The 18,913-nt window shown below is 28.2% G+C and overlaps 2 protein-coding genes across 2 annotated transcripts in view; one reads left to right on the top strand and one right to left on the bottom strand.

Annotated features, from left to right (window-relative positions):
* The window catches only part of ATPsynC (ATP synthase, subunit C), a 345,384-nt gene that overhangs the window by 321,436 nt on the left and 5,035 nt on the right, over window positions 1–18,913 (bottom strand). The gene's annotated exons all lie outside the window — the stretch shown is intronic.
* Window positions 4,861–8,562, top strand: LOC135958000 (endocuticle structural glycoprotein SgAbd-9-like). The gene is made up of 3 exons (XM_065508860.1): window positions 4,861–4,983; window positions 8,039–8,169; window positions 8,251–8,562. The coding sequence occupies exons 1-3, from the start codon at window positions 4,966–4,968 to the stop codon at window positions 8,474–8,476; spliced, it is 375 nt and encodes a 124-aa protein (XP_065364932.1). The 5' UTR covers window positions 4,861–4,965; the 3' UTR covers window positions 8,477–8,562.

The raw sequence follows: 18,913 nt of genomic DNA, 5'->3' as shown, positions 1-18,913 counted from the left end.
GAGAAATCAAAGAGTATATCCTAAACTTAATTAAGCAATAATATCGAATTTCGGTCCAAAAAAAAGCAAAAACATTGCAAAAAAAGAAAATATTGAACTAAAATATATTTTATGTAAAATGAGGAGCACAACAAAAGGTACTTTTTTGAAAATTTAAAAATTTTGGGAAATATACATATTTTTTCTAGAAGATTTCAACCCAAATATTATAAAAATACCAAAAAATCAATTTATAAAAAAATTCGAAAAAGTACCTTTTATTCTGCGGCTCCTCAAATGTGCAATAATATCGGGACTCAATCATAATATTAGGAAGGAATGGTTAGTAAGAACTATCCATTAAAGATAATAAAATTACCATTTACATTTTGTATATTTGCAACAATTTTACAAAATTATATCCCTAATGTGCAGATGTAAAACACATGCTGAATTCACAACAATTTGTATCGTGTATCTTGTATTAAATACAATTTTTGTTTATTAGTTTGTGAACACCCATTGTATATTGTATGAATGTTTTTGAAAGCGTAGTATGTATAACAAGTAGACCGACTCTCATTTTTTCAAATTACTCTCTCACATATACAGGTACTATGTGTGCTCAGAGAAATTTATAGCTGTAAACCAATACAACTTTTTAAAAACATACAAAATAAAAGTGTATAAGTGTATTTAATTTTTGTATGAAAATTTCCAACAACAAGCTTACACTATTGTATTTGAATTCAATAATACACTCGATACAATGATACAAGGGGTTTTGTGAATTCAGCAACAGTAACAAAGTAAAGTGTCTTCCGATGGGGATGAAATTAGCACCAAGGTTCGGTCGAGAACTCTCTGAGTTAGAGATGGTCAACATTAGGTTGACAGGTTTTTTTTCTCATCCATGTTACTTATTACCTCTTGCTCTTAGCAAAATGTGTCCCAAATAGTTTAGATAGCTACAATCTTTCGAAAAAAAATTAAAAAAAAAAAATTTTGAAATTTTTTTTCGAATTCAAAAACTTTTTTGACTTTTTTTTCAAAATGGGCGGTAAAGCTTGGAGATAATTTTTTTATTATCCAAAAAACGCAAATAGTTTTTTTTTAATATATCAACCTGACTTGAATCTATATTTAAAATTTTGCGGTAACGGGTAGGAATCCAATAAAAAAAGTAATACAAATTTGACAAAATTTTTACTTTAAAGAATCGTTTTTGTGGGTGAGGTTTTTATTCCAAAATGACCCGAAACAAATGTTATGGTAAATAACACAACGTTTGCCATCGCATGGTACTAGGGCCAAAATTTCGTTATAGCCTTAGTATGCATACAAACAAATTTAAAAAAATATTATTTAATATTATTATTTATAAAAACAATCTTTGTATGATTTTATAATAAATAAAATTTAAATCGTATGTGACATACAGAACGCGACAGATTTTTCTCTTATAGGAAAACAATATGTATTCTGTAAATATGTATATATATGTATTAAAAAACTAAAAAATATTAACAAAATATATATTCGGTTTCAATAAACAATATGATAATAGCAAAAAAAAAAAACAGAGTCACATTCATTTCATACACTAAAATGTTATTATGCTAATTGGGAGCTTAGTTTTCGCCGCAATCTTAGCCTAAAACATACCAATTAAAATAAAAAATTAAATATAGTCAATTTAAACTATTATATTTGCCCTTAAAATGTTGTAATAAGCTAAATACTTTCACATAGTAACATTTTAGAGTTTTATCCTATTCAAATCATCTTGAAAAAAATGTTCAAGGGTTTTAGCTTTTCAGTCGTGATTGTCATTCTAGTGGAATTGTCCATATCGTTAGCTTAGTACGCAAACATAAAAAGTCCACTTTTGATTGAAATTAAGATTTTGATGCAGAAAGATAGTAAAACATAAGATACATACATATTTTGCAATAAAAAAAATTTCGTTATTTTGTTTCTAACTGATGATTTTTTAGTGATACGCAAAGACCACGCTAAGACCACAAAAAAAATAATAATAAGAAAGCGTGCTAAGTCCAGCAAAAAACATTGAATATGCTATTTAAATCTACTTTTTCAGTACTATTTGCTATATTACTTTGAAGATTAACATTTTTCGATGTAATCACTATAGTGTGATTACACAATTCATTGTAAAATAAAAAAAAAAAAATAAAAATTTTGGAGAAATAATAATAAAAATTTAATGATGTTACTTATTTGGATAATTCGTTTTTTAAAAAATTTAATAAAGTTAAATTTTATAAAAGTATTCGACCTGGACATGGCAAAGGCGACGCAAAAGTTACCGATATACGTGGTATTAAATACACTCATAAAAGTGAAATTTATTTTAAACTTCGATTTTTTGAAGAATGGAAAAAAATGCAGCAGAAGATTAATAAAAATATAAAAGCAATTGAGTTTCCTAATTTGCAGCAACTTTACCAGGAAAAAAGAAATATAACAGCAAAAAAATACGAAGACTTGCAATTTTTAAAAACCACTCTACCAAAAGATTATTATTATACCCTACACCACCATAGTGGGGAGGGTATTATGCGTTTGTGCAGATGTTTGTAACGCCCAAAAATATTAGTCTAACACCCACCTTAAAGTATACCGATCGACTTTTTCCGTAACCAAAGTGACATATAAACAGAAAGTTAGTTAATTGCAAATTATTTTTATTTGCGAATAGGCTACGTATAAACGTAGTATTATAGACATAAATCACACGACCTAAGTTCATGGTGATCGATCCATTATTGGTCATAGCTCCCATATAAGGCCCACTTCCGAAAATCACTCAAAAATATAAATTATTGAAATTTTAAAAGAAAAATGTTTTTGCTCTATTACTTAGTGTAGGGTATTATATGGTCGGGCTTGACCGACCATACTTTCTTACTTGTTTTTGCTTCAAAAATGTTAAATTTTGGCCCAACATAATTATGCGGGAAGTTTTGCTTTACTTCTTTAATTTAAAAAAAGTTCAGCTGAAGCACACCGATTGCTGACAAAAACTTATGGTGAATTTGTTAGATTGATTTCAACGTGCGAAAGATGGTTTGTGCGGTTCAGAAGTGGTGATTTTGACACGAAAGACAAAGATCGCCCAGGTCAACCAAAAAAGTTTAAAGACCAAGATGTGGAGGCATTACTCCATGATGATTGTTGTAAATTTTTGTAAAACCCAACATGAGCTTGCAAAAGCATTGGGAGCTACGGAAGCAGGAATTACAAAACGTTTGCGAGCAGCAGGATTTATCCAAAAGCAGGGAAATTGGGTACCATACGATGTTTGAACGCTATAAAAGAAAATAATTTTTGGCCCGAATCATTACTTGCGATGAAAAATGGATCCATTATGATAACCCGAAGCGTAAGAGATCGTATGTGATCTTTTACGCGAATCTTTAAAGAATATCGGTAACGGTATTTTAGTGGTAATGGTAATTGCGGTTATTTCAGTAACGGGTATAAAAGGGTATTGTAACGGTAACAGTAACGGTAATTGAGCTTAGTGGTCATAAAAGATTTGACTGATGTGACCTTAACTTAACATGACAGGTGTAATTAAATAAAAATAAATAAAGATGAATAAAAATCAATATGTATGTATTAAATAACATAGCTCAGATATTATTTAGAGTGGGAGTTAATTAAATAAAGAATTTTTATAGTTTCAACAAAATGTCACAAAAGTAAATTTATTTGTTTAAACTAAATAATAAAATGTTACTTAGTTGTTTGTTTACTTGTATTTTTTAAATGTTAACAAATACACGCAAGAATATAATTTGAACCAGTTCCAAATTTAATACAGGATCTTGTTACTATCTCGGCAACCAAAATGTTTTAAAGAGAAAATAATTATACCAGTTGATGCAGACTTTGTTTTAAACAAAATAAATTTATGAATTTCTTTATAATTTTTATGGTTTAAAATTAGTTTGTTTTTTTATATAACGGATCAATTAATTTTAATTTAAACTAGTTTATAGCAAAAATAAATTTAATTTAACAAAACAGAAATGTTAAATAAATATTATGTATTTCAATAACAAGGTTTATAATGAATTAATTTATAATCAAACATTTATAGAAAACTAATTATCATTTTGAGAATAAGATTACAATAATCGAAATTAATGACGGATTTAATATTAAACGGGGAAATACCTTAAAACAATGTTAGTGAAAACACAGTTTAAATATGTTTGTAAAATAAAAAAAGAATGAATGACCTCTGCTGAGAGTCTTTTTTTACGGTTGAAAAAAAAAACGGGAAACAAACTTTAGTCATGATTTGAATATTCAATGGAAACATTTATTTGAAATCCGCATATTTATGTTATTAGTGGGTTATTTGAGATAATTTTGTTTAACATAGGACATGAGAGTATCATTTTTATCTATTTTTGATGTTTCGCATAAAAACAACCTGTGATTTTTATATTGAAAAGCAAAATAATTAAATATGTATAATATACATATGCAAAAGATTAAGATTTTTGAGATACACACGCTCACCCACAGATACATACTTTAACACTTATACAGATGAGATTGGTAGCAAATTGATACAAACATGATGAATGTATTAGACCGGTTTCGACGCTATTTGTCGTCGTTGTTATTATTTTATTTCTTTAGCTAATGATAGTAACTTTAAGAAAAAAGATACTAAATACAAACTTATTTTGTTAATAGCGAAACGTCAACAGCATTCAGTAAGAATCATTGCAAAAGTTTGTCTGTCTCTTAGTCCGTCTGTTTCACATTTCAAATCATACTTTGAGAGTCTTCGTCAAAACAAAAAAAAAAAAAAACAGTAACAGAAATGCTATTCCAACCCATTGTGTTAAGTCAAACTATTCTTGAGAAATCAGTCTTCATTGTGATCTTTAGTCATTCAGACCAACACTCACAAATTCTTAAACAAATTTAACAAACAAAAAAATGGCATCTGCTAAATTGGTGAGTTCTTAAGAAAACATCGCTAAGAATATATACAAATTTAAATAAATAGTAATTAAACAAAATAATTAAGTACAATGCAACTGCAAGTTTACTAAACAATTAAAATTAAATACAAATACAACTTAGTGAGATATTTTTTCTAAATACATACAACGATTTTTCCCCTAACCTTAACTCGTGTGATTGATCTATTGTGAATGAATTTAAAATAAAACAAGAATTTTTTATTGAACCGCTTTTGAAAAAATCAACATATGTAAAATGCAAATTAAATTATAATTATATTGTGGGTATGCAAAATTAAAACTTTTATTGGTTGTTTTTAAAGCTAAAATATATAAACTAAAGAATATGAAATGGATATTTATTTAAATTTGACTGGCTGAAAAAAGTAACATTAAATCGTAGTGTAAATAAAGCAGTGATGAAAATTCAATATATGTAGAAGCCATAATAATTAGAAGCAGAATTTAATCCATGCAAGGCACACTGGAGCCAATAGCAAAAAGAAATAGTAATAAAACTTCTTAAAAACTGGTGAAATTGCAAAGCTGTATATACAATTTATAGAAGATGACTGAAGCTTTCAGAACATTAAACAAATTCGAATCCTCTTTACTGAAAACACTCGTCCCTACATTGAATTTAATTCACACACATACATGATCATGCAAACATTGTTGTATATATACATATATTAAACTCATGCATACATTACAACAAACTAAGTAGGCAACAATGTTGAAATTTACTTTCGTTTAAAACTTTAAATTTTGTAGAGATTGTGTTATATTATGATTCATAACTTTTTTTCTACTTAATGGATTTTTCCGATTTTCTATAGCAAACAGCTTATAATGATACACATTTTACATTAATCTCATTCCTTTAAGTATTGTATATTAAATGTGAGCGTGTTTTACACACACACAGATTAACAAATATAGTGTACTTAAATGGCCAAAGTTCCGTAAAAAATACCTCAAAATAAAACTTAACAACAACAAGTAAGAGTGCTATATTCGGCCGAGCTGAATCTTGTATACCCACCATCAATAAGTTTTGTAGGATTTATATGGGAGATAGTGTCAATTATGGACCGATCCTCACAAAAGTTGGTAAAAAGATTTGATTTCCAATTTCATCACGATATTAATTATACAGGAAACTTGAAAAACGAGGTAGCGTGGGTTATAGGTCTTGCTGAGTACATTACAAATTGTTAAACACCCTGTTAAAATTCAGAAACATCCTCAAATTCATAAGCTATTCTAAAAAACCGTTTTCAACTTATCGGCCTGTAACTCAGTCAGTTTTTGTCCGACGGATTTTGTTTGGAAAGAAAACGGATTACGCTTTAAAATGGCATGCATTTGTTTGATACATTTGTAAGTGATAAGTATTGTTATTGCTAAGAATATCTAAAAAAAATACTTTTTATATTTTAGTCGCTTTTCATTGTTTATTTTGATATGAAAGCTTAAACAAATTTATACCAATGTATAAAGAAAATTTAGTTCTTAACAAAACATGATTTTCATTTTTCAAATCGGCAGAAAATTGTAAAAGTTATTCAACTTTTTATTAAAACTTTTTTTTAGAATTTTCTCTCCCAGCGTATATGAATTATACTTCAAAATTTTAAATATTTTTAGGTAAACAAAATTTAATTTTTTTCCAGTTGTTTTTTTCATTTTTTGGAAAATTTTTTCGATTGTTATTTTAAATTTTTTAATTTTTAAATTTTTTTTTTTTTAAATTTTAATTTTTTTTTGATTTGTCAATTTTTTTTGTGAAAAAAAAAATTCGGGTTAAAATTTTTTTTCCGATTTTGACCCATTGTAGGTCCATCTTACTATGGTCTTATATACGTCGTTGCAAATGTCTTTGAAATATCTATCATTAGATATCCATATTGTCTATATTAATGTCTTAGTAATCCAGATATAGGTCAAAAATCGAGGTTGTCTTGGTTTTTTCCTCATATCTCAGCCATTTGTGGACCGATTTTGCTGATTTTAAATAGCAAAATTCTCGAAAGCATGTCTGACAGAATTATTGAAGATTTGGATCCCGAAGATATCTAGGGTCTTCAGAAAATTGATTTCAACAGACAGACAGACGGACATGGCTTAATCGACTCCGCTATCTATAAGGATCCAGAATATATATACTTTATAGGGTCGGAAATGAAAAATGTAGAAATTACAAACGGAATGACAAACTTATATATACCCTTCTCACGAAGGTGAAGGGTATAATAAACAGATGTACTAAAGTACTACTACCTACCCTAAATCAAAATAACTCAAAATTTAGTATTCCCCCATTAGGTCGCTTTTCAAGTTCTGACAAAAAGTGTTATGAAGCAGAGTGTTATTATAAGACAATAACTCATTTTCTGAGGGGGACCTTGTACGGGGTCCTCTCGTACATACTTTACAATAAAATTTCAGAATTTTTATAACTAATTTGTGTAAAATTTTATAACCACTTATATCCGACCCAAAATGGAATACAACTCTCATGTATGGGCCGGTGCTTCGAAGTCTATTTTGGAAGTTACTCGACCGCGAACAGGAGAGGGCGAAGGTGTTTATCGGTGACAGTAGGGTATCCAGCTCTATTGACTCACTGGAACATCGATGTGGATTGTGTTTCACTGTTCTATCGATACTACAATGGAATGTGTTCTGATGAAATTAGGGAACTTGTTCCCGATACTCGTAGAAATACGCGTTCATCAGCGGGTGCTCATCCATTGGTGGTCGATTGTGGATCGCACAACACACTACAGAGAAAATTCATTTTTTAATTCAAATCAAATGTTCACAAACACTACTACCTCATAAACACACTTATGTATGTATTTTATAATGATATATTTTTTTATTAGAATCCCTAGGAATCAATTTTAAATAAAACTACATTAACAGATTTAAAAACTATCTAAAACCAAAGATTTTACGAAATTTGTAGTACCTCCTGTATCAATTATTTAATTATTATCTACATTATAATTAATTATCTATAAAAATGTTCTATATTGTAGGTTTTCTTGTGCGCCGTAATGGCTGTTCTTGCTGCTACCGCTTCTGCTGGTTTGTTGGACTCCCTATTCGTGCCCACCATTTTGCAAGAGAAATATCAACTTGCACCCACCAAAGAGGGTTATCGTCTAAAGTAAGTGTTGAGCAAATATATGTAAATATCTTCAAAACTAATTTTGAATACTAATCATTTCATTAATACTTTTTTCTTTAGTTTGGAAGAACCCAATGGCAGCAAACGTGAAGAAGTTGGCATGGTCGTTAACCCCGGCACACCCGAAGAACAATTAGTGGTTATGGGTACCTATTCCGTGTACGATGAAAAGACTGATACTGAAACCATCACCATGTACACCGCCGATAAGGATGGTTACAAGTCCCGTTATATGCTTAAAAACCGTAAATTGAGTCCTGGCTCATTGAAATCATTGTCTGGTTAAACTTGCTTTAATTAAATAATAATGAATGTGTTTTTTTTTCTAATTTTTAAAAGGTTGTTAATTAAATGATGATGAGATTAATAAAATGTTTTTTTTATATTGTTATAAAATTCTATAGATTCTATTCACTATTTAAACTGGTTTGAAATAATTGTTGGTTTTTTTTTGAGAAGAAATTCCAAAATATTTGTAGAAATATGAAGAATGGAAATGTTAGACAATGACTAAATCTACTCGTATTCATATGTTGTTATATAAATTTCTAGTTAAAACATGTTTCTGATGATGATCATTTGGTTGGTGGTGGTGCCGCTGTGTTTGGTGATGCCAAATTTTGTTAAGCGTGAAACCTAGAAACAAAGCTGGTGATGGCAACGTTGATGTTTACGTTCTTTGACAAGGTCAATGTTGAGTTCATATTTTCTATTAATTGATACTACGTATCGTATATGTTTATATTGTGAATTATTTGTATTGGCTTTTAATCTTCACACATTTAACCACAATTATTTGTTAATACCTTGTGGAGTTTCTTAGCCTTAGTCTTCGTATTTACATTTAATTTTTGGTTTCCATTTGAATTTATGACTACTTGGATTTCTTGTTATTTACATATATCAATTTATCTAATTTGACATAATCCTCAATTTTAGATTTAAGGTCATCAAGTTTTTTATTTTATAAATTATAGAAATATTGTTTATGAGTGTACATATATTCAAATTCTAATCATGCGTGTATTACAAGCCACTAAACAAACAGTAGTGTCAAATTAAATTGGTTTCAATTGTCAAAATATAATTTTATGGTATTTGTAGTTGGCCTTAATTTATTGCCAATGGCAGAATATGTATCACATTTTTGGAAAAGGTTTTATATTGAAAATAATTTAACTAATGCAAAACATATGTAAGATATTATAGAAGTGCCTGAACGACCATATGATACCCTATACAAAATATTTGATCCACATATTCACACAACGAGTGTAAATAGAAGTCTTGTTTTCAGTTCTCAGTTATACACCCAGTGGTAAATGAAACGAAATACCTAGAGATGGTTTGAGCGGTTCTGAAATGGTGATTTTGACACGGAGGCAAAGATTTCGCAGGCCAGCCAGAAACCGAATTTTTGTTTTAAATGAGCCAATTACAAGATTCCTGAAATTATGTAATAGTATTTCTCCTATAGGTATGATCCATATGGAAGCTGACAGATGTCGGATTTACCATCTCCGATTTTAATAAAATTTACCACATATATAATATATTCAATATGTTCCTCATATCAGTGACTTTTTCAATGAAAACTCATTCGGATGTAAAAATATCGCGATTTGAAAAATGAAAAATTTGTTAAAATTGTCTAAAATTGTCTAAAACTACCCAAAGTCCAACATAATTTTTGATTCCATTTTATAGCCAAAGATATTGTCCTTAAAATGGTGTGAATAAAATTGTTTACTTCCAAAAGGTTAAAAGTCAATATTCGGAGTATATATTTCAATGTTAATAATATCAAAGATCGCGGTGCTAAAAATTAATAAAGAACACGGTATGAGGACACCTAAACTCTCTACTATATTCGATGGAGACTTGATTAGTTCAGGAGTTATAAAGAAAAACGTTATTAAAAGTACGTTTTTTCATATAAATTCATATAAATATTTGAGCACCTGTGTTTTAACATATAAATTGAAATTGATTCAACTGTTCTATTTGCTTAAATTTATATATGAATTTATATGTAAAAACGTACTTATAAACCGACATTAGCCGAAAAACTTCCAGAATATGCGGCCAGATATGAAACCGTTATATTTCATAATGACAACTCTCGGTCACATATTGCAATACCGGTTAAAAAGTATTTCGAATGAAGTGGTTGAGATGTTTTTCCCACCGCCTTATAGTCCAGACCTTGCCCGGTCCGACAACTTTTTGTTTCGATCGAAGCAGAACGTTCTCCCTCAGATTCGTTCTTGGCCACAAAATATGAGCAATTCTTATCAACAAAGCAATTCTTTTGTGGCGCGGAATCCATATGTTGCCAAAAATATGGGAGCAGGTCATAGCTAACTTTAAATAAATTTATATTGTACAAATGTTTCAATATAAAAGTTAAACATTTGTAAGAAAATCCCGCATTGTTCAGTCATACACCCAATACATTTCAATATTGTGACTATATCGCAAACGACGTCGTGTATTTATGAGAGTTATAATGGGGTTTGATCAATTTTGAACCGATAATTAAAAAATATTTAAAAGTAATTTTTACAATTTGTATATATAGATTTATAAGCATTAAAGTACTATTTCGCAAGGATATTTTGAATGGATGAATTCTAAACACATAGTATCAACAGGATATGACATCCAGATATAATCAAACTTTATTCTAAATACCGATCTGTGGTGTGATAAATCAGGTGAAGATTTAGAAGTCGATCTAGATCTACAATTCCACTTGCTACAGATAATTTCTTCTTTAATTCTTATTTAATAACACTTAAAACATCATGTGTCATAAAACACCCACCTGTTATTCGTTACCAGCTATAAATAATTCCAATGATTATATGATGATGTCTTTATCTAAATCTTTCAAAAACATCTTTCATGCTCTTACTCTTGGTCAATTAAAAAAAAAATTTAACATTTAATCATGCACATTAAAAGTTCAAGTTCAGCATGTGTGTTTGTTTGCAATTGTTTATTCAATTGCTTTCGGTTTTTGTATAATTAAATTACAAGTTTATTTATTACAATTTGGCATGACTACCAAGTTTCTATAAGACATATTGTAGAAATGATCAGTAGTTGTCCAATTCAAATGTCGAAATCAATAATTTACGTAATTCATTTGAAATTTGCCAACTTTAATATTTTTTTTTATTACTCAAAAGAACAGAAGATCTAAAAACAGAGGAAGATATATCGATTTAAAAAATTGCGTATTGCAAAATTTGTGTATAAAAGTTTGAAATTCTTGTATGCATTTTTGTCTAATTTATTTACAAACGTATGAGTAGGTCTTCGTGATGTTATAAAAAAATCATCATCATCATTGTCATGAAAAGTTAGCGATCGTTAAACACAAAACGAGAAAACACCTTTAAGAATAAACAAATAATACAGTAAGTGGTAAAGTTGTTTTGATGAAGAGAAAAATTAATAATTTTATGTTTAAAACAAGCAATATTGTTATATTCGGCTGTGATACGGTGCACGTATTATATTGGTGTGTTTACAATATAAATATTGGTGTGGTATAAAATATATTACGTGCACCGATTCTTGTGCATTTTGTAGACACAAATGTATTTGGTTAATTTTATATTTTCTATTACTAGAAATATCAGAGGTAAATTTCATCTGGATAATTTCGTGCATTTATATGTTATAGAGAATAAAATATGGTAAATGCGAACAAAATTTTTCATATATTTTGATCCAAAACCTAACCATAAGTTAGTTATTAGCAGGGCAACCATAAATATGCTCTAAAAAAAGGGTTTCATGTGCGTAAAATATGCACTTAAAAACGAAATATATGCTCTTAACCCTTTGTCGCCCGACGGTACATATAAGTACCATAACAATAATAAACATATTTTGCACCTTTTTGCTGAAGCTGATGCTGACCCAACGGTACCAGGTCCCTTTCGGATCCTTGCTGGTCCTCTACAAAGTTAAAATTTTTTAAATAACTTCCTGAAGTCCTTATTTTTAATATTTCATAACAAAAATAAAACTTTTTCAACGATTTATAGCCTTGGTCCACAAGGGGTTAAAATATAAATATAAAAAACATGCACTTAAAAATATATGATTTTTAGTTTGATTTCAAAGTTTTATTAATAAAATATATAATTAGTAAATAAAATATTGAGTTCATAAATAAAAGTTTTTTATTATAGAATTAAATTTCGATTTCAGTGACTTTGGCACTACATGAAAATTGTTTGATTCAATTCATTTTATTATATTTAGCAATAAATTACTATATGTTTACTTAAGTTTTCAAATTTACTAACTAAATCTTAGTTAGTTTAATCAATTGATTTGTATCATCTTTTAAACTGACTAATACTTCAAACTTTTTTTAGTAATTAGAGGCATAATATGGTTTTACTTTCTCAATTCATGTGCCTCAATGTTTATAGCAGACTTGGGCACTACCAATTACATTTTGTAATTAATTACAGGACCAATTACCAATTACGTGTAATTTGTAATTGGCAATAACCAATTACCAATTATAAGTAATTTGTAATTGGCAAATGCCAATTACCAATTAAATGTAATTTGTAATTGGTGAATGCCAATTACCAATTACATATAATTGGTAGTTGGTTATTGCCAATTACTAATTACATGTAATTGGTATTTGGTTATTGTCAATTACAAATTACATGTAATGGGTAAAAATTAATTGAAATAGAAAGTAATTTATAAAAAATGTGTAATGATTACTTTTAAAGTATTTATTACCAACAATGTAATTATTAAATAACTCGTACATTACACAATATACAAAAAATAAAAAACAAAATAATAGAATCCAAACATATTATTATTAGGGGGCGGATTAATATGTAAATGCATGTTTCTTCTAGAACGTCCAAATAAAATGTAGACTAATTATCTATTAGAATCGCATATTTTGCTGTAAAATGGCATTGATTTGTTAGTGCATATTTTATAAATAATGCATATTTAGTTATATTTAATTTCAAACTGCATATTTATGTGTATATTATCCAAGTTTTTAATAAAAATAGAATTTTTTGTCGTCAATGGGCAACATATTTGTCGAATTTGTTATAGAAATAACTCCAAACGTTGTCGACTAACTTCTTTATTTCTATGAACAATTGAAAATTATCATTTCAAAACATTTCGCTTCAAAAAAGTTTAGAGTTATGTTGTTTCATTACAATTTGCAATTTCAATTTTTAAAAGATTTCGTTATCGAACGATTTTGTAACTTCACATAGATACAAAGTTTTACCGCAGTCATTTCCCAGCGGTTCTATGAGACTAGTAATTTTACCTATCATTTAGGGTGACAACTAGTTACATAACTAGCAGAGGGTTAATTGATCCTTTGTATTACATAGAGATGAATGCAATACTTAGATGCACTTAAGTGACAATTGTCTTTACGATAGATTGCATGGGATGCATAAAGTAACTAATTGACATCTCTCTGAAATACAAATAGCACATACGTGTCAAATGACAAAATATATCAATTGGAGTCAATCAAGTCATCAAACATTAGTCTATAAGGGATGGATTTACTACTTTCTTAACTGCTGGGTTATTACTTTCAGCTCGATCAAAATATTGATGATTTTAAAATACAATTTTCTGAAAATAAGTGCATTCTCTTAATTGAGGCTTTGCGACAAGGCAATAAATCTGAACAATTTCTGCCGTTTTCCATTTTGTTTGCTCAATTTGTAATTATAACTCCTAAACTACTGAGCTGATTAAAACGCAATAAATAGCGGATTAAAGGTTATGTAACTTTAAACGTTTCTAAGTTTATTTTTATAATATCGGACTAATACGTTTTGAGTTATCATAAATTATGTGGAGAAACGTCTAAAAAAATTCACGATTTTACAAAAAAAACTTTTAGAAAAAAATTTAAATGTAATTACCTTTTATGTAATTAGAATTACTTTTTTATCAATTACTTGCAATTACTTTACCAATTACCAATTATATGTAATTGGTAATTTCCATTTACCAATTACTAATTACAGTAATTGGTAATTGATAAAAGCCAATTACCAATTACTTGTAATTGTAATTGGTATTTGTTGGTTGCCAATTACAAAATGTAATTGGATTTGTAATTGGCAAATTTCAATTACTAATTGCTAGTAATTGGTAATTGGTATTTTTCAATTACCAATTACATGTAATGTAATTGGTAATTGAAAAGTAATTGGCAACGCCCAAGTCTGGTTTATAGGAGCAGTTAGGAAAAGTTCCGGATAAATTTCTGAAAATTTTTCTATTTTACACAAAGCTTAAAAACCACTTTTTTATCATATGATTTGATGGATTTGATCGGCCTTCATCATGTATGCCGATTAACATCTAAAAAATTCGGCTTCCTAAATTTAAGTAGAATTATCAAAAAGCGTTACAGTAGTGTAATGATTTGTTCTATTTAAGACTGCGGCAATTAAAAATCCTTTTTATAGCAGTTTTATCATGAGGACTCAAAATACCCTGCCATTTCCTATGCTTCTTCCTTTCTTATCCATTGTATAGGTCTATAGATATCCACGTCTTCTGTTTTTTAATGATTTATTAATATCTTCGTTATAATTTGTGTAAATCTATTATCGTGCTTTGAACTCTAATTTTTCGATGGAACTAAATATTGCGAATATTTGTTGAATACTTATATAATTTTATATTAGTGGTAAACTGTTAATGCCCAATAATAACAGTTCAAGCTGCCTTAAGTTTTTTATACCCTACACCACCATAGTGGGGAGGGTATAATGCGTTTGTGCAGAAGTTTGTAACGCCCAAAAATATTGATCTATCACCCAAGTATACCGATCGACTTTGAATCACTTTCTGAGTCGATTAAACGATGTCCGTCCGTCTGGCTGGCTGGCTGACCATGTAAACCTTGTGCGCAGAGTATAGGTCGCAGTTTTGAAGATATTTCGATAAAATTTGGTACATCAAGGACCAAGCCTATTGAAACTGGTTGAAATCGGTCCATTATTTCACCTAGCCCCATACAAATGTCCTCTCGAAATTGGACTTTATCGGTCATAAATGTTTAATTTATATATGTATCTACTAGGGTATTCAATCGACTAATGATCGTTCGATTAATCGAATAATTTCTTACGAATAATTATTCGAACAATTTAAACAGGGCCATTTTCAAATAACGAATAATTCGAATAATTTTATGTAGAATAATCGAATAAAACGAATAAATGTTCATATATATTTAAATTTATTAAATTGCATAAATTTTTTCATAATTTCAAATTTATATAACTAATAATGACTCACAAAAATTGTATTGCTTCTGAAATTCGACAAATAACTAAAGACAAAGGGAACTTCGATCACTGTAGATGATCTATTAATATATAAATATTACTGCAAGAAGTTACAATTCTAAAAACAAATCTTTCAAAATTTTTAAATTAGGACTTGAACCAATGAAAAAAAGGTACGGAATAAAATTATTAGAAATATTAATTAGAAGAATCGCAATTTATAATCAAAATATTAACTTAGATTAAAGTGGAGTTGTATGTGATGGAGAATGTGATTTTGAAACGGTCGTCGAAAGTGATATTGAGGATGACATTTATAATGTTTACATTGAAATAGATGAAGGCCATGATCTTAAAATATATGTATATAATTAATGATGTTATTAACCGCGTACGTAAGTGTTGCAAAATATTTAATAAATCGAATGATAAACAAATTAGAAACGTTCACTGACAATGTTATCAAACTTTGGACAGATTCCCTTTATTGTGTAATTCGCCAAGACCACTATATTAAGCAAAGATTCGGCAACGCTGATACCCTTGATATATAATACAATTTGTTATAAATAATTTAGAAATAGTGAATAATTAATTTACTAAAGAATTAGTTACTCAATTTCAAACCCGAATTAATGAACGACATAAAAAAGTTCTGAATACGTTTATATTGTATTTGAATTCAGGATCATGTTCAACTAGCTCAAATTTTTTAAAGCATAGCTCCAAAACGGAAACTAAAGGGTTTGCTAGTCAATTGTTTTGTGGATTGTTCGGGAGTTAATCTGATCAGAATATATCTGTTGAAAATTTAATGATGGACTTTGTTTTCGAATGTTTTTTAACATTATCAATACTTGAATTGTTAACTTTAACGTTATTTTTTGTTTTTCATTAACAATAAAATATTCATTCTTTACTTTTTTAAAAAAATGTTAATTAATCGAATAATTCGATAATTCGAATAATTCGATTAATTTTAAACGCGCAATCGAATTATTCGAACAAGTTAAAATCTCTTATTCGTTTTATTCGAACAAGAGAAAAATCGAATAATTCGAATACCCTAGTATCTACACAAATTTCACTCCAAATAAGTTTTATATATAAGAAATTCATGTCACCAAATTTTGCTACGATCGGTCCATAATTAGTCATAGCTCTCATATAGACCCTCCTCCGAAAATCACTTTAACGTGCATAAATCTCTTAAAAATGTTGGTATACACACAAAATTCAACACAAATTACTTTCATACAGACATACATAAATCACACGACCTAATTTCATGGTGATCGGTCCATAATTAGTCATAGCTCCCATATAAGGCCCACTTCCGAAAATCACTCACGAATATAAATTATTGATATTTTAGAAGAAAAACGTTTTTACTCATTTACTTGGTGTAGGGTATGGTCGGTTAAGCCCGACCATAGTTTTTTACTTGTTTTTACTTAAGAAGTGGCCCTTAGCAACATACAATTTTGAAATTTTCTTTGAATTTTGTACGTATTTATTTACTATTTAATTTTTTAAATTGATATTTGTGTGAGTATATTTTTAATTTAATTCAAATATATGGAAACTAAGCTCATTTAAATCAACGATAATGCAATGAAGATATGTCGTTTATGGGTACTCTCATTTTCTCTTTAATTAGCTTGGCCCAATTATCCTTGAACCTTAACAAAATAGTAAAATATTGAAATGAAAACTTACAATGCAAACAATAAAATTATATTAAGAAACACAAAATAATTAAAAATGCAAAAATATGCTATTAAATTGCAAAATATGTTGAAATATGCATTCATGAATTAAATATGCAAAAATATGCACTAACAAATCGATTCTTAAAATTGTCTGAATTTTTTTAAAAAATTTGTATGTATCTTAAAGTATGTATATAGAAATTTGCACAATATTCTGTGTGATAACTTCGAAATCAATAAAGATATTTAGGAATATATTGGTAAATTTATAGACAATGAATAGTAAGTTTTTAGTAATACTGTATCTCTAAACTTTATAATATCAACAGACTTGACTGTACTACATTTGTTGAAAGATAAAAACGTTTAAATCTTAAATTTTATTTTATTGTTTGCCATTGATTTGTTTAGATCTCTGTTGATGTGGTTATTTTGTTGTTCATTATTTAATAATTACCATTCAAAAGTGTTTATGAATAATTTACAAAGTTTCTACTAATTGCATTCTTATTCGACATTTAACAACTATTTTTCAGGCACACTTGCATATAAAAGTTATTATTTTTTTAATACAATTTCAATAAAATTTTCATTCATTAAATGATAATTCTATGTGTGAAGCGAAAAGTGGGGTGTTGGTTTTGAATATAGTAAACTTGATGTTAATTAAAACTGAGTGATTGCAACAAAATCAATTTTCATTTAAATTGCAACAAATTTAAATATAATAATAATTAAAATTTATTTCCGTACGAAAAAAAAATAAATAACAACTTAGTTTATATTATTCCTCAATCATTACTTATTACAAAACTGAAGTATTCCCACATAAAATCAGTTTTGTTACTCTATATGTTTCAAGTAGTGTACTTTTCATACACCTTCGAAAGTGTCTATTCTAATTGGGGTTTTTAACATCAAACAAAACAAAATTCTAAATCTAATTTGAATAGATATTTAAGCAATTCTAATTAAATAGCTATTTGTAGAATGTAAACAATTTTAAGAACTGAATAACAAATGATGCACAATTAATTAAAATTGTGATGAATAATTTTTTAAATATTTCTTCATTCATAAGAAATTTGCAAATAATGAAACCGTACCTAATGTGTTTAAAAATACATTTCATTAAAAACATACATAAAATTAAAATAATCTAATGGTGCACAATGGACTTGATTGTAAAATAATATTAATCAAGGTTGGCGGTAATGGCAACGGCAACATTAATTTGGATTACAAATAACAAAAAGCGGGTAATATATTACATTTTTATATTAAAATTATATATTCAACTAGCTGACCTTCCCGGCTTCGCTCGGTAGCTATTAATATATGTTTACTTCGTATGGGAGAACCATAGGGTAGAACTAGTGGCGCAACTGAGAGTAATAATAATTACTTTTTCCAAAATTATATAGATGACACAACAACAAAATACATTGATTATTTTTTTGTTTGAAGACTTAGGTTTTTGAAATCACACTTATGTTTTTTGTCTTTCAGTAACGCTTCTATGTATATTCTATGTTGAGAACATTATACAGGATATTGAGAAAATTCGATTTTAAAATTGAGAAAATTCCAAATAAAATTGTGAAAATTCCAACTGAAATGGAGAATTTAATGTGCAATTGAGAAAAATAAAAAAATCAGAATTTCTATTTA

This window comes from Calliphora vicina, chromosome 1 (genome assembly GCF_958450345.1).
Source record: "Calliphora vicina chromosome 1, idCalVici1.1, whole genome shotgun sequence".
In the NCBI taxonomy this organism is placed as follows: Eukaryota; Metazoa; Arthropoda; class Insecta; order Diptera; family Calliphoridae; genus Calliphora; species Calliphora vicina.
The sequence above is the reverse complement of the archived record's forward strand: the minus strand, read 5'-3'. Positions and strand labels throughout refer to the sequence as shown.